General features: G+C 42.9%; 1 protein-coding gene across 1 annotated transcript; it reads right to left on the bottom strand.

The window, feature by feature from the left end:
• Window positions 1-517: 517 nt before the first annotated feature.
• Window positions 518-20,115, bottom strand: chd1l (chromodomain helicase DNA binding protein 1-like). Its single transcript, XM_085773435.1, has 25 exons — window positions 19,910-20,115; window positions 19,597-19,709; window positions 18,401-18,507; window positions 17,390-17,501; window positions 17,274-17,305; window positions 17,037-17,118; window positions 16,751-16,913; window positions 16,396-16,551; window positions 16,217-16,309; window positions 15,661-15,757; window positions 14,910-14,983; window positions 14,582-14,692; window positions 13,969-14,083; window positions 13,025-13,178; window positions 12,729-12,930; window positions 12,333-12,478; window positions 9,402-9,565; window positions 7,604-7,827; window positions 7,354-7,452; window positions 7,197-7,267; window positions 6,908-7,022; window positions 5,152-5,260; window positions 3,014-3,265; window positions 2,837-2,921; window positions 518-758 (listed from the first exon to the last, which is right to left on the bottom strand). The coding sequence occupies exons 1-25, from the start codon at window positions 20,001-20,003 to the stop codon at window positions 636-638; spliced, it is 3,093 nt and encodes a 1,030-aa protein (XP_085629561.1). The 5' UTR covers window positions 20,004-20,115; the 3' UTR covers window positions 518-635.
• Between the last annotated feature and the right edge of the window lie 593 nt (window positions 20,116-20,708).

Raw genomic sequence — 20,708 nt, 5'->3', positions numbered from 1 at the left:
CAGATTAAAAACCGTAGATGGCTAAAAACATTCCAGGCTAAAATGATGATCCGTAACGACAGATTAGAAAAATGTAAATTAGTTTGTAGTAGCTAGGTGTGTAAATGATCAATAATCAGTATTATTGGCAATAATAGAGGGCCCCTTAGGGCCCCATGGAGGCTTGGGCCGGCCCTGATCACAGATAAACACGGCTGTTGGCACACACTATTATACTCATAACACTACTATACTCTCTCACATAGTGGTGTGTTTATGAGTATAATAGTGTCTGTGAGAGAGTATCGTAGTGTGTGTGTGTGTGTGTGTATGTATGAGTATGGTGTATGTGAGAGAAAATATGAATTATTTCCTGATAGACCTCGCTGTGAGGACATTTTGACAGGTCCTCACATATTTTATATGAAGATCAAATTTGTTGTGTGTGTGTTGCTCTTAGTTCACATACTGGATTTATGACACTCTCAGAAGAAAACTGTATGTGGACACAAACCTCCAACACAACACCATAGTAGACAACTGTTTGTTTATTAATGTAAAAACTGGATGAGATCAGATGAAGCAGTTCATTCAGGCTTCGAACCAGAGGACCATGAAGAGACCGGGGCTGAGGACTCTGGACCAGGACCACAGCGCTACGTGAGCTTATGTGTGAAGTGCGCGGCGCTGACTTTGCGTTGTTTGGAGAAGCAGGACTGGAGCCAGGCCTTCTGCACAGGGACCGCCTGGGTGTACTGACGCAGCAGATCCTGGAGCTCCTGGTTCACAGACACATCACACAGAGACATGATGGCTTTAAGACTGCTGCTGCTGGCTTCATCTATTGAAATCTACACTCAGGCTCAGGGAGCACTTTATTAGGAACACATGTCCACACATTATTTTATGACTGTGGTGAGCTGGAAAGCTTCAGAATCGACAGCATATTGAATCCTGAGGTGGAGGAGTTTCACCAGTGGATGACTGTATCAGGAGCTTAACGTTCTTTTAAAGTCTTCTCTGATTTTCTTATGGACTAGATCTTTGTAAATAACAGTCAGTGTTCTTATACTTGTATATCATATTTGACATAGTCCATTCCTCACCTTAACTCCATTTAAGGGATAGTTCAACATTTTGGCAAATTGGCCCATTGCCATAATCCCTATAGTTGTAGGAGTAGGTTCGTTACCTTTAATTGTCGGTGCAAGCTATTTTTAGAACGGTGGAGCAGAGCCGTGAGCTGCTCAGAGCTACGCTACGGAGGCTAATGGGATTTCTTGGTTTCCCTCATCAAACTCATCAAATACACAATCCAACAACTCCAAAATGCTCTGGTGGACAAGTTGTGACCTGCACATTCACCACGCTATGAGATAATAACACAACGTTACAAAACGGACTACTAGGTAAAGAAAAAAAAAGAAAAAGAGTTCTGGCATTGCCTGTACTAATAATGACCATGTTTTAACAAACAAGTCTGTTTTCAGCTGTAGTATTGCTGTGTTTTTCTCCATACATGTTTCTTACACTGTCTCTCCATTGCGTTATGCTGGGAGGCTGGGGCTTTAACCAGGAAGTTGTTGTCATCTTTTTTGCTATCAGAAGCAGGATTCTCAGTTAAATATTTAGGATTTCTATCCGTCGTAGTATCAGGAATTATATACAGAAAGTAAAGTGCTGGTTCCAGAGGGAAATTAATTCCCAGAATCTGTTTAATTTCCTTTTGAACATTCTTCCAGATATCCTGTATTTTGGGGCAATCCCAGAATATACGAGTGAAGTCACCCACTGCTCCAGAGCTGTATTACTGTATTTCAACGTAATAAAACACATTTTGCACCTTCCAATTGCATTCCCTCCATGCTGGGCTACTAGTTAGTTTATGTCCCTCCTTAAAGGTTTCCTCCCTCTGATATTATGATATTCCCTTCCAACTCCCATTTTTCTTTGATATCCATATTGTTGTTGTCATTAGACTCCTGTTGTAGTGCTTTATAGATTTTTGATATAACCCCTTTTTTTTTGACTCTTCCTCTGAAAATGACCATAACACATCCTCTAGTTTAGATGGTGTCTTACAAATATTCTCCGATTCCTGGTGTTTCAGTAGATAATCTCTTAGCTGTAAGAATTTATGGTGTGGCCTTCTTAATAAAGTGCTCAGTGAGTGTGTAAGGAGAGATTTCCATCAGTAAACCTCATAATAGTCTACTTGCCAGCCCATAGGGCCCCATTGTGAGCCCGGAAATGTTGAGTACCACAAAGTTTTATGTTAGAAATATATAGTATGGGTCCCCAGTATTCAGAAACTGCCGGATGCTAACTTATATATATTGGGCAATTAGCATAACAGACATAATTAGCATAAATTAGCATAATTGCCTATATGGGCAATATTTCAACAAAATTGACTTGGCTGATCTGGGCAATATTGGAGTGGTTTTAGGGGTTATCGATGATGCTGAATCTATTTCTTACATTTTCAAAATTCAAAATGGCTGTCTAAACCGGAAGTGACCAGATTTTAACCGCCAGTGGGCCGAGTTTGATGGATTTCAAAATCTGGTCACAGCCATTGGACAGCCATTTTGAATTTTGAAAATGTCAGAAATTGATTCAGCATCATCAATAACCCCTAAAACCACTATTGCCCAGATCAGCCAAGTCAATTTTGTTGAAATATTGCCCATAGGCAATTATGCTAATGTATGCTAATTATGGCAATTATGCTAATTGCCCAATATATATAAATTAGCATCCGGCAGTTTCTGAATACTGGGGACCCATACTATCTATTTCTAACATAAAACTTTGGGGTACTCATTGTTGGCAAGTAGACTATAATCATACCGACCCGTGAGTGGATGTTGTTCTCCACCTCTGCAACGATGTGTGTGACCTCTGCGCTCATCATATCCTCCTCATCTCCATCATAAGTGCACTGCGGCTAAGGAAGGGTAACGTGTTCACACCATGTAGTACTGACCAACAGCTGATGATGATGACACCTCACAGTGTGAAAGGATATGTGATAAGGTAGCGAGCGAGCCTCTTCCTCTCCGATGCGGGGAGGTTGTAGAAAAACACGCGCACTCCCGCCATGAAGTCGGGGAGGTGCGTGGCGCCACGGCTCTCGAGAGGATCTGAGGGGGACGACGTCCCCGCCTCCGTCTCATCGGTCAGCCTGTCGGAGAGAGGCAGCTCTGGCTGAGGGGAGGACGCTGCGGCCCCAGAGGTGGACGTTTGAGGAGTGGCTGAGTTCTTGACTCTGCTGTGATAGTATCTGTCAGTCACATTAAGAGAAAATGTCTCCAGTTCTTATTGAGATGGATTGAGCCTGAGAAGATCTTTTAGATTGTACAGTGGCATGCAAAAGTTTGGGCTCAAAATTCCTGTTAATGTGAACAGTTAAGCAAGTGGAAGATGAAGTGATCTCCAAAAGATATCACGAAACAGATGACACATTCCCTTTACATTTTAAACAATAGATTTTTTTTCATTTTCAAAATGACAGAAAAGGAAAAGGGCCTGCAGCAAAGGTTTGGGCCCCCTGTACAGTTAGTACCTAGCCCCCCCTTTCGAAACTATCACAGCGTGTAAATAGTAAATATCTTTTCACGCTAAAACTGTAGAAAACAAAAATAATACATTGGTATTGCTTAAAGGTGTTCAGAAATGGCCGTTTGTCCTGTTTGTCGCGCCTCCTTCCACAAGTTGCCGCCATAGACTGTAAAAAATATGGACGTAGCATCCGTGATGTCACCCATTGGTTTTGGGGAGTCGTTTTTGTGACTCAAATATGGCGGCCTGAACAGCGCCATGTTGGATTGGCCGGCCTCGAAGCAGCCTGTCTCCGGACCGCTCCGGACCTGTCACTCAACGTTTCCGCGCCTTAATTGCAGAGAATTTTAAACCTAATAACAGAAAAACGGTAGAGTTTTTAAAAAAAATTCACCCCCCTCAGAGTGTGTGCGTGGGTAGAAACTATCGATTGAGACCAAAAAACGTGATGACACCAGGCTTTGATCATGTTTATTGAGGATGTAAAATCGTTGATTTTAACATGGGGGTCTATGGAGAATGCTGCTTTCCGGCACCAGCCCCCAGAGGCAGCCGAGGGGATTGCAGTTTTTTGAACAATGTTCAATGTTTAAATGTTTGGGGTAGGACCGAGATTGTGTGTGTATGAGTGTGTTTAGCTAACGTAGCTAACTGTTAGCTAGTAGACTTGCTACGTTATAGCTTGCTAACTTACTGTGCGTTCACACCAAAAGCGATAAAATCGCCTGTAGTCGCTCTAGTCCCTCCTATCGCATTGCTTGCCAGCTGTAGCAGGCCCTTGCACCAAGCGACCAAAGGGGCGGGACTTTCAAGCTGTGCTGTAGATGTGTCCATTCAGGCTCTCGCGACACGACGAGATGCGAGCAACGAAAGTTGAGAGAGGCTCAACTTTATGCAAATGAGCAGCAGCGCGGCGGCGGCGACAGCCAATTGCGGACTGGGATGCTTACAGCCGAAGAAATTGAGAGAGCGTGAACTGCAGGAGGAGAGTGGAGTAGGGACGGAGGAGAGTTTGTGTCATTGGTGGTGGCCGAGTCTCCTCCATCGTAGTCTACCCCTCGTTTTTCTCAGACGTTTGATTGATGGATGACGGATCCAATATCACTGGCTGATGAATCGTGAGCAACGTGATGCATAATTTGTGCGCCTGCATTATCCAATGCGAAAAAAAACTACCCCACTTTCACTCCAGATTTACTTGAAAATAGAATTTTGCACAAACTTTGGGCTACATCATATGATAGATGAGTGATTACACTAATTTTAAGACCCATAGTGGGCTCAAAATCAATTTTCTTTTCTGAAGACCTTTAAAACAATGCAAAACAGTGTTTCATGTTTAACTTGATGCCTTTTGGAGATCATTTCATCTTCCACTTGCTGAACTGTTCACATTAACAGAAACTTTCACCAGGGGTGCCCAAACTTTTGCATGTTACTGTATCTACTGAAAACTTTGGCAAAGAGGAGGGGCCCGTCACATGTTCACCTCCTACCAAAGTTCATGGAGAAACTTAAAGGTCTGAATAGAAACTCTGGCAACAGTTGCGGTACACAGAACAACTTGTCAGACTGGGCATTTTGCCCTCTGACAGCTTCAAAAGATACATGAACGTGGGGACGCCTCTGGAGGCCAAGTGTTTCCTGATGAGCCGCTCCGTGCCGTACCAGTTGAAGCCTTTGGTGGAGTGACCGATGCGAGGAAGGTGAACACTTGCTTTGTGGGGGGGAAAAAGGCAAAGAGCGAAGGGTTAGCTTGTTGTACCCTCCCCTCCTGTGACCAGGTGGGTTGACTGTCTTCAGTGATGTGAAGTGTTCATCAACAACATTGAAGACTGACAGGAACATGTAATTTCAGTGTCAAGTGTTCTCTATGTTCTTATCTATGGTGCAGAACAACCTCGGGGAACTCAGATTCCTCTCTAATGTATTCATCTTCGGTTGCTGTGTTTTAAAGAATGTCTGTGCACACACACTCTTCCAACATAACACACATGTCCTGTAAATCTTGTCAGTCAAGTCTGATGATGATCGAACGCTGCTTTCATCTCTCATCATCACGCCCTTCTTTGTTTCTGTCCTCAGGTGCTGCCTGAACCTTAGGTGCTCACTTTGACACTGATGACCTTTTTATGAAAATGTCTTCAATCATATGATTTCATGGTGCTGCCATCCCAGCACACAAGGTTACATGAGTCCAGACAGCTCTGGGCCATAACCCGAAACATGTCTAACTAGCACTAATTATGCATTCTAGTGCACTTGGTATCATATCCTTGACTTTTTGAACCGGTATAGAGGGATTATCTGTTTCCCACATGGCGCAACCTGACTGCAGAAAGAACTGGTTGTCATGGTTACCTTAAAGTTTACTCCATGGATCTGGTTTACTCAAAGCGATGTAAGCTAGTGATGTTGTCAGCATACTACAACAGTTTATCACCTAGTGATAAAAGTGTGTTTTATAACGGCAAAAAAAAAAAAAATTGTCGATCTTTCTCTCAGGATGGAAGATCGAGTTGCCGATCAGTACAAGCCACGGGCACTCAGAGCATGGTGTCGGTTATCGGTGAAAAACAACAATGTGCCTCCCTACCTACAGCTCTGTAACAGACAATCATGTTCAGGAAAATACTCTTAGTCGATTACAAAACTTTGTGGCTGTGAGGACTGAGGTGCTGCCTAGTCAGAGACAAGGGAAGAGGATAAAGTCTGAAACAACTGCATCCTGACCGTGAACTGCACCTGCATGGCTGAGTATGTCATTTAAAATAATATAGCTGAACGTTTATTAATCTTAGTCTGCTTTCCATTAGTATGTAATCTCGTCTTCAGTCACTCTTGTTATCATAGTAAAACATTTTACAACTCATTGTCTGCAGTTATACAGCTGTGCCTGCGGGCATTTAGCTTTACCACCATTCAAACCAATGTGTCTAACACATTATATTGCTCCAAATGAATCTCTAATGTACTATTTTCTCTCTTGTTTGCCTTGAAAGGGATGCGAGTTGATGGTATTCTATGAAACTTCCGCGTTTTGTTATTTTTTTATCAAAACCATTAGTGCAAACAACAGCACAACAAGGCGTGATGGCGGCTCTTGCTGCTCTCTTTCTGCAGCCGACATGCGCAGTACAACGTCGTCTGGGCTACAGTGACGTAGACTGATAATCCCTCTATAGCTCCTAATATTTACACTAAGGTTTCTCCTGCAGTGAACCTACTGGTGTTCTATACTCGGAAGTCGATTTGGATAAAAGCGTCTGACGAATGAGTGAATGTAAATGTGATGGCTTGACTTTACAAGCCTACAACATGACTTTGTGTGGAGGTGCTCCATGATTTTACTGTAATGTTTTACCCTTGCGTTTTTTGGCTGCAGCATAAATCTTCTTCAGACCTTCATCCAAAGCAGTCAGGAGGATTCCAGACAAACTGTTGGCTCTGTCTCTTTGCTGTGCCACTATCAAGGCCAACTGAGGTGAGAGGAAGGAGGTTGAATGTGGTTAAGGCATAATCTTGTCACAGCGATTCACACTTCTGCCGCACACAAACCCAAACCTGCTAATCACTAATGTTGCAAAGAAGCAGCGGCATGAATCATGACACGAACGTCCAGGCGGCAGAGTTCTCACTAACGCAGGACCTACTTGATCCTGGCCGTCCAGTCTGGACTGTTTGTCGTCGATGGGGAAGAGCAGCACGTTTCCAAGATCCAAATCTGAAACAAATAACGCGTTCAAACTTTCATTTGTGATTGATCGGCGTCTCGAAGGGGCCGGTTTTACAGGTCGTGGACGATCTCACCTTTCATCTTGCCAGCCAACTCATACTGCTTCCGTGGTTCATCTGATCTCACCTCCAGAGCAGTGAACAGGCCTCCTCTGCCCCAGCGCCCTGAGTCATCTGCACAGACACAACTTTGAGAACTACAGCATGTAAAATAGGGGTAAATAACGTATGTGTTTATCTATTTATAGACGACGTGCTCAACAAGCTCCGCCGTCCTGTTTGTCGCTGTCAGACAAACTGATAAACTGTTATTCAGAGTCCTCACCGACACAGTGGACTATGATTGCGTCTTCCTGAGCAGCCTGTGGATGAGTGACGTCTCCCAGGACGTAGCGGATGGCCGTGCTGTCAGAGTCTGTGGAGCATACGCTGCCCTCCTCCTCCTCCTCCTCCTCCTCCTCCTCTCCTTCTTGTCCTTCCTCTTCCTCTTCACTGTCCACAGACGGCAGGCACAGTGACCGGTAGTGGCACGACTCCCACCATGCCATTCTGCAGGATAAACAAACAGACTTGTGTCAGGGTTGTCTGAATTTGGTGGGAGAAGACGCCAAGTGTAGGAGCCATATTTCTCTTTTTTCTTTTCTGGTGAAGTGCCCTTTTTGTGCCTTCCTGCCTTCATCAACATGCCAAGTTTTGTCTTTGGTGTCACTTTATTGATTGATTGATATGGATACGCCTTTATGACATATGTACCACTCCCACCTCTTTTTGTTTTATCCCTCCCAATAATCAAGCTGGGCAGGTGTGTGTGTGTTTGTGAGTTCCCAGGCCTAAAGGGATACTTCACCCAAAATCAATCATTCACCAATTTTCTACTCACCGTCATGCCAAGGAAGGGTTTGGAGAATTTTCGGAGTCATCAAAACGCTTTTGGAGTTCCAGAGGGGGTCCGGCTGGCAACGGATTTTCATATAATGGTGGGGGATAGAGTTCACTTTTGAATCATCCAAAACACACACTATGAAACATCCAGATACCTCCATACTGCTCGTCTGTACTGACCCAAGTGTCCTGAAGCCGCCACATGAAAAAGTTGTTTGGAAAAAATTAATCCTTGTTGTAGCAGTAGCTCCCAGTGGCTCTGTTGATGTTTGTGCACATGCGCCAGATTTGCTGCGAGATGTTCGTTCGTCGTTGTAAACCTTTGGATGTATGATGTAAACATGGAAGAACATCTCACAGAAAATCTTGTGCATCTCACGCAGCCACTGGGAGCTACTGCTACAACAAGGCTGAAAACAGAAAATTTTTTCTTTACAACTTTTTCATGTTGCGGCTCCAGGACACTTGGGTCAGTACAGACGAGCAGTATGGAGGTATTTGGATGTTTCATAGCGTGTGTTTTGGACGATTCAAAAGTGAGCTCTATCTGTCGCCATTATATGAAAATCTGTTGCCAGCCGGACCCCCCCTGGAACTCCAAAAGCATTTTGACGACTCTGAAAGTTCTCCAAACCCTTCCTTGGCATGACGGTGAGTAGAATATTGGTGAATTATCGATTTTGGGTGAAGTATCCCTTTAACAGCACCACACAGTTCTTGACCGTGTCTGGTGCTTGCATTTTTTTTTAAGCGTATTGTTGGTTCTGTGTTCTTCACTAAGGCACATCATTGAGGCTGTGCAGGAATTAGTTTTATTAATAAATAATTGGGAAACACTTTATAATAAGTACACTCTATTAAGCATTAGTTAAGCATTAAATACTGAATTCATAATTTATAACACATGAATAATCAATAGTATAGTTTATAAACACAGTTAAAATGTTTTACTCATCATCGATAAGCACTAACTGTATTTATAAACTACATACTAATTAGTATTCATGCGTTATAAATGAAGAATTCACTATTTATTAATGCTTAACTAATGCTTAATAGTGTGTACTTATTATTAAGTGTTACAAATAATTGTTGTCTACTCTGCAACACAGCATCTGATCATTTCTGGTCGGGACATCCACTGGAACGAGTGGGACAGCGTTTTGCCTGGGATGGTAAAGGCAGGGTGGACTGGGTTTGTGCGCCTGCCTTTATACCGAGTGTGTTTGATAGAGCCTTACTTCTTCTTGTATTTCTGCTCCTGCTGTTTCTTCCTCAGGTCCTCCTGAAGTTTGGCTCTCTTGGCCGCGGCCTCCTCCCTCCTCTGTCGCCTCTGCTCCAGCTCGGCCTCACTCAGCGGTTTCCTCTTCCTTGTTGGAATGCTAAGCGCTGCCGACAGTGAAATCTGCGCATGGACACAGAAAACGCATTAGTCACAGTTACACATGTACAGCGCTGTGCAAACATTTGAGGCACTTTCACAGTCCCATCGGTGAGGTGACTGACCAGTCCAGTCTGCAGCAGGACAATGAGCCAGTCATAAAGGACTATACAAGAACACAGAGTCCTGCAACAGATGGTCCGACTGCACATCAAACACCTGCAGCTGTTTGATGTGACTGGCTGAAATCGTCATTAATGAACGTGACTGCTCCAGTCAGTGTCAGTGTGCATCCAGCCAAACTTTAATGTGTTCTCATGGAGGAAAAACAACACGAACCAACCACAGGACTGAGTGGTTATGAATCAATCAATCTTGTCTGTCTATCAAAAAAAAATCTACTTTTTGTTAGAAGACAAAAGAAACTCAGTAAACACTGATGTCATTGTTTAATTGTCACAGTGGCTCACCAGAGAGATGGTTTACTGGAACTATTTGCACACACAACAAACAGCTGTAATTTGTTGTTCGTGTCTCTTTTGAACACACCCAACGCACATTCAACATTCCTGGTGGGAAAAGTTAAGTGAACTCTTTGATTTAAGAACTGGTAGAACCTGAAATCAGCTCCAGCAGCTCACTGTACAAGACTTTAAATTGCTCTTCTTCTTCACTGGGCCGCTGCAGCTCAGACATGTTCTCCAGGCGTCTTGTGTGAACAACTCTCTTCAGCTCTAATAATTCCTTTAAGCCTTCATCTGTCACTTCAGCTGAGATTCTGGAGGGTTTTTTTCCTCACTTGTTGGGAAGGTAGTCAGAACTGAATCATGTGCATCACAGACAGTTTGCGTGACTGTCGACTGATTAACATCTACGTTTTTTTATGAGGTCTGGTTCGTATCAGCTGATCAGTTCTGGGAATAACAAAGTCGAAATGTTTGAGCATTTTTTATAATTCAAAGTGTCTCTAACTCTCACCACCAGTCTGCTTTCACTGACTCCATCCAATACCTCACCCACTGTTGTACACTTTTAATTGTTAGCATGATTGTCACTTAGATTAGGATCTGACCGTATATAAGGACTAATGTGGTCTGTGTAGAAATGGAGGTGATTCCACAGTGGGCTTATTTTTTCTTGCCGTTGAATATTCATGTGACAAATGCTCCACCGCTGCAGGTGTGCGTCTGTCTTACACAACAGGTCGTCAGCTGAGGGCATGTACGTGTGCAACAAACTGTTACAAGTCAGGAACCAAACTACAGGTATGAACGTATCAACTACTTCAGTGTCGGCCTACTGTACATACCGGCTCCCCAAAAAAACAGCTGATTACCAGATCAAGTGCACAATCTGGAGTCTGGTTTGGTCAGTGACAAACAGAGAGACACCACAGGACACTGACGACCAATGTTGCATGTGTGAAGGGCAAAGGCTGCTGTGGTTTGTGGTGCTGGCGAACTGCAGTGAGTGACACTGGCTGGTGATACAGTGATTTATATCCATGACGTGACACATAATCAATCATACGGATGAATCAACACAGTTTCAACAATAATCTAACCATAAAAACCTTCATGGTGATCTGATTTATTGCAGGACTCTTAATTAAACTGTATTTGTCTGCAGTTAGGGGTTCCTAATAAACTGCCAACTGAGTGTAGCAGGTGCATTAAAATGACTGGGTTATACGTTTCCTGTGGTACCACATATTCAAATCCTCTGTATCTGTATCTGTGTGCAACTGCGTGCTGTTTGTTGTTACAACTGGAGTCAAAGTGCACTCTCCTGTCTTTGTCAAATGGGCACTAGACATTATCAACTATGCAAAACCACAGCTGAGTTGTATCACATGTGTTTTAACTAAATAAATGCAATGTTTCTGATTTGAAAGCATGTGTGTGGAAAGAACTAAAGAGAAATATTCTCTAGAGACACAGGATTGCTATCATTACTTGCAGCTGAGACATTTCGTCAGTGACAAGTTATAATAGCCTATATATCGGAATCAAGCAAACAGCTGTTAGGTCTGTTTAAAAGGGCTTATGGTTCAAACAAAGATAGAGGTATAGAGGTAAGAAAGCACATACATGCCTGTATATTAAAACAAAATGGGAAATGGAAGGAGGAATATATCTGACAGAGGAAGAGTAGGAAACAATCTGGGAATATCAGTGGAAAGGTAGCAGCTCCCAGAGCTGGAAGGAGTTTGGCTGGAAAAGCCTGATTAGATATTTTATTACACCTTACCACAAATCCCACTATAAAGGTAACTCCCCTTGTTGGAGAAATTGTGGAAATACAAATGCAAATCATTATCATGTTTTTTGGGACTGTCGGGTTATTAAAACCCATTGGAAGGGAATACGCAATACAAGACATTTTTGGGAGTCACCTGCCTCTGGAAAGTAAAGCCTTATTTTTTGGAATCTGGCCAAAGGGAGACAAATATTTGTTTCATATTCTGTTAGTGGCAGGTAAAAAGGCCCTCACGAGAAAATGGCTTTCACAGGAGAGCCCAACATTGACCACCGTGATGGACATCACAATGGACTATGCAGGATGGAAAAGTTAACCGCGGATGTGAATTACAAAAAGGACTTGTTTTTTTGTTGTGTTTTTATTTAATTATTTTTTATATTCTTTTATTACTAGACAAAGAACATGCATGCTGATACCCTATGACTAATAACTGAAATGGATGTACATGTCACATTTGTTGCATAATGTCAATAAAAAGGTAAATGTGTGAGTGTTTCCCTTAGTTGTAGGTAAAGGAGACAGAACTTACTCCAGCTTTGTGTCGCAGAGCTCGTCCCTCTCCTGCAGCTCTCTGGAACTCAGCCAGCTGCTCCTCCAGCAGATGATCAAAGCTCTTGTGGTCCTCGGAGCTCGGGTCCTTACTGTAGTCCTTCCCCTCAAAGTAGTACATGTGGTCTGACGGACGGGACAGCATGATGGAGAAAGTAATTGTACATCACAAGTAGAGAAAGTTCTGGTGAGACTCCCAGAGGTGAATGTGAACCAAGCATACCACTTGTATCTCATCAAGATATGACATGATATTCACACCTTTTGACATTGAACGGGGGTAAACACACACACACACACACACACACACACACAGACATGCATATAAAGCCACAGTGGTTTGATTGTAAATGGGTCACTACAGAGTCAAACCTACTTTGCCCATCAGATCCAGAGGCATTCTCCTCCTCCTCCTCCTCCTCCTCTTCTCCCTCTCCTCTGAGTGCAGTGGAGTCTTCATCATCCAACCACTGACCGTCACGTGACGGACCGAGGATCTTCTCTAGTTCCACATCCTGCACTGAGCTCTCTTCTGATGACAGGAGCTTATCTACCCCGAACTTCAAGATCTCACTGAGCTGCGTTGGGCAGGAAGCATGAGTGGTGAGGAGAAGTGGTAAAAACGAAGGCTGGTGATTTTAAATGAAAGCGAGGATTCGAGGTTTTGCAAACCTTCAGCCCCGCAGCAGCGGACTGAGCTTGATCCAGTAAAGAGAAGCGACCCTCTTCGATGACAGTGTTGGTCAGGTGCAGCTTGGACACAGCGCGGGAATACATGATTTCCTCCACGGTGTCTCTTGCCAGAAGGCGGATCACTTTCACAGGCCTGGGTTAGGTTGATAAAAGGTTACAGGGATTTTAAAAAGGAATGAGACAGAGATTCACAAAATGTAAGGGATAAATGAAATCATAATTATTAAGAATAATTATCATTATTATAATAAGTAATAAATCACATGCATGGAGGATTCTGCTACACCTGACTACACAGAGCTGTACACAGCTCTTCCAGAGCCTACCTTTAATTGTCGGTGGCTACGTAGCTACGCTACGGAGGCTAATGAGATTTCTTGGTTTCCCTCATCAAACTCATCAGATACACAATCCAACAACTCCAAAACGCTCTGGTGGACAAGTTGTGACCTGCACATTCACCACGCTATGAGATAATAACAGAACGTTACGAGACGGAGTTGTTTTCGAGGCAAATGCAGAGACTGCTTGCCGAAAAACTGCCCCCGACGGGAATGCACATCAGCGGTTTTGCATGAATTTACCTGAAAACAACGCTGTCTCGTAACGTTCCATTATTATCTCATAGTGTGGTGAATGTGCAGGTCACAACTTGTCCATGAGACCGTTTTGGAGTTGTTGGATTGTGTATTTGATCAGTTTGATGAGGGAAACCAAGAAATCTCATTAGCCTCCGTAGTGTAGCTCTGAGCAGCTCGCGGCTCTGCTCCGCTGTTCTAAAAATAGCTTGCACATACAATTAAAGGTAACAAACCTACTCCTAAAACTATAGGGATTATGGCAATGGACCAATTTGCCAAAATGTTGAATTATCCCTTTAATGGAGGCAAAATACTACAATGTGCTTTGAATAACGCCGTCACCTCGTCTGACCAATCCGATGGCAGCGTGCAGCAGCCTGCAGGTCATTCTGAGGGTTGAAGTCGCTATCCGTGAAAATGACTGTGTCGGCAGCTGTTAGGTTCAGGCCCACTCCCCCTGCAAAGACAGGTTGTTATGAACCGTGCAGACAAATTACTACAGAAATACAGGGGGAGGATGTGACAGGAAACAAGGTTTTTTGGTTTTCTTCTCCCTGCTTTCACACTGAAAGAAGAGAGTAGCGGCCTTATTCACACCAGTGTGTCATCCTGCCACAGCTCTTATCTCTGTGTGATCGGTCCCCTTTCCTCTCTCAGCTAGTTCTACGAACCCCGCGGTCGATTTAGACACGCAGCTCGCTCGCTGTCGACTTATTGAAAGTTACTGTGTTATCTATCACTGTGTGTTTGGAAGATGCACTTGCAACATCTGCAAAGATTACCTTTACCACACTTTGTACAGAAACTAAAAAAACAGCAGCTGGGAAATATCTGAAGCCGCTTCCTGCATCTCCAATGCATTAAGAAACACAATATAAACATTTTGTTCACTTAAATCCTGCGTCTAACAATGACACGGTTCAGCTTCCTGTCCGTACTTTGCTGTTTCAGTCACCTGCTTTAGTGCTGAGCAGAAAGACAAAGATATCTTTGCTGCTGAAGTTCTTCACTGCAAGATTTCGCTCTTCCCCCCGGACGGACCCGTCCAGGCGTTCGTAGCTATAACCTGAACAGAGAAACTCATGTCATCGATGATTTGTGGAACAAATTAAAAATATAGGAAGCATATTTAAGAATGGTGCAGCCTGGGAACTTAAAAAAAAACAATACATTAAGATGTGGTAATATTCCTTGTTGATGATTAATATGTTGGGAAGTAAAACAGATTGAGAACAGGATTAGCAAAGGACTACTAAAACATCAAACACATGTTAAATGTTCACCTCTGTACTCCATGTAATCCTGAACAATGTCCAGCATCCTCGTCATCTGAGAGAAGAGCAGCACTCGGTGGCCCCTTCACCCATCAGGACGAAAAAAGGAATAACATTGAGTATAATTTAGTGCTCCATCTGATTAGTACAGTGTGTCAGCATCTACACCGATCAGGCGTAGCATTCTGAGCACTGACAACTGAAGTGGAAATCACTGAATAACACTTCATCATGGCACTTGTTAATGAGTGGGATATATTAGGCAGCAGGAGAACATGTTGTTCTCAGAGTTGATGTGTTAGAAGCAGAAACAATGGGCAGAGTAAGGATCTGATCCAGTGTGACGAGGACGACTGGGTCTCTCATTTGAAAAGCTGCAGCTCTTGTGGGCTGTTCCCGGTCTGCAGTGATCAGGATCTATCAGAAGTTGGTCCAAGGAACGAACAGTGGTGAAGCAGCCACAGGCTCATTGATACACGTGAGGAGAGAAGGCTGCATGGCCAGTGTGCTCCCATCCAACAGACCAGCTACTGTTGCTCACACTGCTGAAGAAGTTTATGCTGGTTCTGATAGAAAGGTGTCACAGCACACAGTGCAGCATAGTTTGTTGTGTATTTGGCAGCAAAAGGGACCAACACAATAATACAGAGGTGGTCAGAATGTAAGGCCTGATCGGTGTGGTTCCTGCAGCGTCAGAGTCATCCTTCCACTACAGCAGCTTACCAGCAGGGGGAGACAAACAACAAGCAGAGCCACTAACCCTTTGTGCAGGTAGGTCAGCATGCTGTCCAATAGGCAGAGTTTCCCACTGGCTTCAACCAGATGCTCCCCCATCTCAAAAGGCTCTGGTTCCACCCCTGTACACAAAAACATTTTAAGTATGCAGAGGCTACAGTCCTCACTGCAGCCGGCCCCAGTTCAAATCCCGAATCTGGTGGCCCTTTGCTGCATGTCATCCCCCCTCTCTCCGGTGTCCCAGCTCTCGTCTCTGCACACCGCGACACAAACGCGCCCCGTAACCCATAATCTCTTGTTTATGGCAGATTAAACTACAGTACACCAATATACACATCTTAAAACCGTATATGATATACCTGTATAACGTTATCTACCGCTCTATTGATTGATCTCTCGCCTTCGTTGTAAACAAATGCACATGGCCAGGAGGAGGGTTAGCAAAACAGAGGAAAAGCGACTGAACTTACATAGTTCCTCTTTAAAAGCAAAAAGCCCTAAAAAATATACTAGAAAAGTAGAATACATATGCTTATGATTCATATGTAATTAGTAAGATCAGTTCTTTCAACGCATCTTACCATCAAACAGATAAGGGTGGTTAACACACTTTCTCAAGTTCATCAGGATGTTCAGCAGCCGCATCTTGCCGGCTTGTTCGTTTCCAAAAGCCTCTGAAAGCAGAGCAGTGAGTCTATGATTGACAGAGTCTGTCATCATTTAAACACAGTCGATCCTCAGCAGAGTACCACAGCCTCACCCAGATCCTTGATCAGAAGGGCTTTGTAGTATTTTTTCTGCAGAGCCGACATGCCGTGGTACACCACCAGCTCTGTCTTCTTGGGCAGATCTACAGCCACCTCTGACTTGACTCGCCGCAGCAGGAAAGGCTCCAGCACATTCTGCAGCTCAACAGCTGGAAACATCAGCAGACGGAGAAACGTTCATTCAATCAGAGTCAGCTTCTACCAGGGTTCTTTTTAAATATAAAATAATACATAATGAAAATAACTAATACATTGCTTTAAATGCAAGTTCTGGTTTCCAACTCCACCTTTAACAAAATTCTGAGATACTAATGGACACATTGTCGAGGTGATAATTCTGTATCATACCAAGATCTGGCCGATTTTGTACATTTGAGTAACAGTTGACAAAGTCGTCCATCTCCTTAGCCGTGAAGATGCTGGGCTGAATGAAGCTCAGCAGGGAGTAGAGCTCCTGCAGGTTGTTCTGGATGGGCGTCCCCGTCAGCAGGACCCTGAACCCCACTGAAAACTATCCAAGATCAAGACAAACAAATTTGTCAACTGGTCAGGAGACAGGCAAGAAAACTGTGCTTACTGAGGAGGTAAATAAGGTGACAAAACTTAATGAGCAGAAACGGGTTCAGTTCAGTACCGCAGTCAAGGTTTTGTGTAATAGTGAGTTCTGATTCTTCAGTCGGTGGGCTTCATCCACTGCAAGCACCTTCCACTTCCACCTGAGAGAGAATAAGAATAAAAACATGGAAACACTGAATTAACATCTGGTGATTCATTATTTTAAAAAATGGTCTTCATTGGTGAAGTGTCTTACAGCCAAACCTAATGTCAGATCCCTGATGCTGTGTCTAACTGTATGATGTGTCAAACTCACCGTCTCAAGAATGAGGCGTCTTTGAGACAGATCTGGAAATTATTTCAAAGAGAACGTGTCAGTTTTGACAGAGGGGAAGGTTTCACACATTGTGCCTCCACAAAACAGCCACAGACCTCATATGTGGTGAGAAGAACATGGAAGTCCTCTGTGTCTGTTTCTCTCTGGATCTCAGCCCGCCTCTCTTTGTCTCCTTTGTAACAGAGCACAGTCAGAGACGGGGCGAAGCTGCAACCACATAAATCACAGGTTGAGAATTTCATGGACAATGCAAACCATTAATAGACAGTTCCTGGTTGATTGGGCTCTGCACTTCAGCACATTCAATGAGTTATAAAAAATTAAAAGCTTTATGCTGCATATGTTGCATAAAGCTTTTCACTGCACAGTATGAAATGTACATGACAAATAATGAATAGCAAATTTGGATTTGAATTTTAACTGATGATAATTTATGTCCATAGGCCTGAACGTGAACATACACAGGCACAGACGCACAGGATAACTAGAAAATGACAAAGGTTTGACTGAGAAGCACAAGTCTTGAGAGTGACTGGAAAAACACCTGCGAGATTGCAAGTCAAGAATGTTCTTCAGGATGTAGGCAGGCATTTAGCTTGTCAACAAGCAAGAGAGGGTTTCATGATCAAAACCTTAGAGGATTCATCAGCAGAAGATGTAAATTAATGGTGAGCCTCAAAAACAGATACAGCTTTAACTACAGTATAGTCACTGAGAAGTAGCAAAATCAACCTGATGATTTAGTGCTGATGGAAGCAACAGGACGAGTCCGTCACCTGATCGTGGTCCAGCTGAGCTGCATTCCACTTCCTGAAGACCACACTAGATTTTCTTTGACTTCATGTGCATGTTTTCAATTATTTTTTACATCTAAACTTTGGAAAAGGACTAGATCTCCCACACAGTTCTTTCTATACTGATGCCAGTCCACTAAATTAAACCTACAACAACATAGTGTCCTTTACTGTATTTCACATTGAATGTCTTTTCAGGTCTACAGAATAAAACAGTTGTAATACTTATGGCCTGGACTGTGGCCTGTGATGGATGGTGATATAGGCTGACTATCAACTGGATGCAGATGTATAGAGAAATGTGACCGGTACCATTCCAACTCCTTCCTCCAGTTCTCCATGACGGACAGCGGGCTCAGGATTAAAAACGGACCCTTCTTCCCCAGAGCTCCTGACATGTAGACCAGCAGAGAGATTGTCTGGCAGAGAAAATTACAACTGTCATCATAAATTCTTGACTCCAACATGCAGAACTGACATTTGTTGTTACAGTGGTGTTTCAGGTGCAGACTCACAGACGTGAGGCTTGTCTTTGGAAACAAATCACATCAGTTATACATCACTGGTATAAAGTACAGTGATGGCCAATTCATTTGATAATTTCAAGTACATACAGGTAAACTTAGTTATTGTTTTTGCCCATTCTGAATGGAAACTGGCTATTTTCATTCTTTTAAATATTCCCCTGTGATCTGGCACCACAGAAATCAAAGGTGCAATTAATTTCATTAATGACAACTTGACTCTCTTATCACATTTCCACATTATTTGTAGCAATGTTTTATGTATTGCTGCAGTTAGATGCACAATGTGGGGTGTCACTCACAATGCGTGAGATCTATGCATTTCCCACTGTAATATATCAAAATACCAGCTGAAGAGGTATTTCCCTCTTATTTTTATTGGCAGTAACACTTTTTCACAAACCTGACTAACTGATGCGTGCAATATATATTTTGATTATTAGTCAGTATAGTAATTATTACTATATGTATGCTAAGAAAAATTTAAAATACAATCATTCCTGATGCTAAATTTTCATGTGAACATTGACTATTGTATATTCCAGTCAGCCTATTTTCTCATTGAGAACAAAACCACATTATAAGAAAATGTGAAAAAGTAAAAGGTTTGAATAGTTTCCAAATATACTATGTTCTTAACAATATGAATGAATGTCACAGAAGGACAAGCACAGATGTGATCAATATAATCAATTATGGTTAAAGTTAACTTCTTCACTCTCAGGGTTTGTGTTGGCTCTGTCACACTGTTATGACTCACTCAGGTATTTTGCTTTTTCTTTCTTGACTTACTCCTGTGATAAAAGCCTACTGCAACAGTACTTACCTGCCCTGATTTATATATTGTTAAACACCACATATTAGTTAATGGGAACTGCCACCGAAATGACCTGTCATGCACATCTATTGCTGAACAATTAATCCACAATAATAGTATATGCAGAGTTATGCCAAAGTTGTACAGGTGACTATAGAATGTCTTACCTGACAGGTTTTACCCAAACCCATCTCATCTCCTAAGATGCATCCCTGCTGGTTCTTGTGACACTGCGTCAACCAGTGCACACCGAGCAGCTGGTAGGGTCTGAGCTGTATCCCTGTGAGGACAGGACGTCACAACTCAACACGACTGAAACTTCACTCTGGATCATCTCATGTAAATAACGAGAGCACAAGAAGGAGAGACACAAGCTGAAGGCTACTACACCGACAGAGAGAAACTTTAGGTGACAGATAAATTAACCAGTTGTGTGGAGTAGCAACATGAATGAACTGTTGCTTTACTGTGCTAACAAACCTCTTAAGCCCCACTTCTGCAGGTCGCTGTGAGCCACAGTGGTCTTCTGTTTCTCCGCGACGCTCTTTCTGATTTTTGACAGGATGTCCGCCATGTTTACACACTCTGTGGACGTGAACACAGACAGCGGAGGACCACAGACAGACGGACAGACATGTACAGACAAGAGCCCGCTCACAGTTGTGTTGTTGTACTGGGCAGTTGCACTTCCTGATTTGGTCACGTGACGCTGTGGGATAGGCGCGTCTACAAGGCGCGCGCGACAAGCGCCGGGCCAACTTTTATCCCCCTTCAACTTTATTGAAAAGTGAATAAGACTTTATCACAGTAAAAGATCACTGTACGAAAAACTTATGACATAATGAGTAAACCATCACACGAATAAGCAAACTGTGTATAAATATATATAACAGATATATCTATAACAACATTAAACATGTGTGTTAGATATCTATAGCCTACTGTAACACTAATAGGGGAGAGTGGGGTAAAGTGAGACACTTTTTACATTTGCTCCCTTCTAAGCGAGCTAAAATGATTTATCAGTAAAATTTACACATTTCGCATTAATTCAGGATGTTGCCTAGCAATGGAAATTATCAGAATGTATTTAGGATGAAGGACAGTGAAAATATGATTGTTCAAAAAAAAGTGGTCTTGTGTCTCACTTTACCCCAGGTCAGGGGTAAACTGAGACAAACTAGAAAAATCAACGGGGTAAACTGATCCACTTACTTTTTCCACTCTGAAACTATAACAACAGATGTTGTCACAGTTAGAATCCTGACAGCTAGCTTGA

Source organism: Trachurus japonicus, chromosome 4 (assembly GCF_045865225.1).
Source record: "Trachurus japonicus isolate A0001 chromosome 4, Traja_1.0".
Taxonomy (NCBI): domain Eukaryota; kingdom Metazoa; phylum Chordata; class Actinopteri; order Carangiformes; family Carangidae; genus Trachurus; species Trachurus japonicus.
This window is presented reverse-complemented; position numbering and strand designations above follow the sequence as displayed.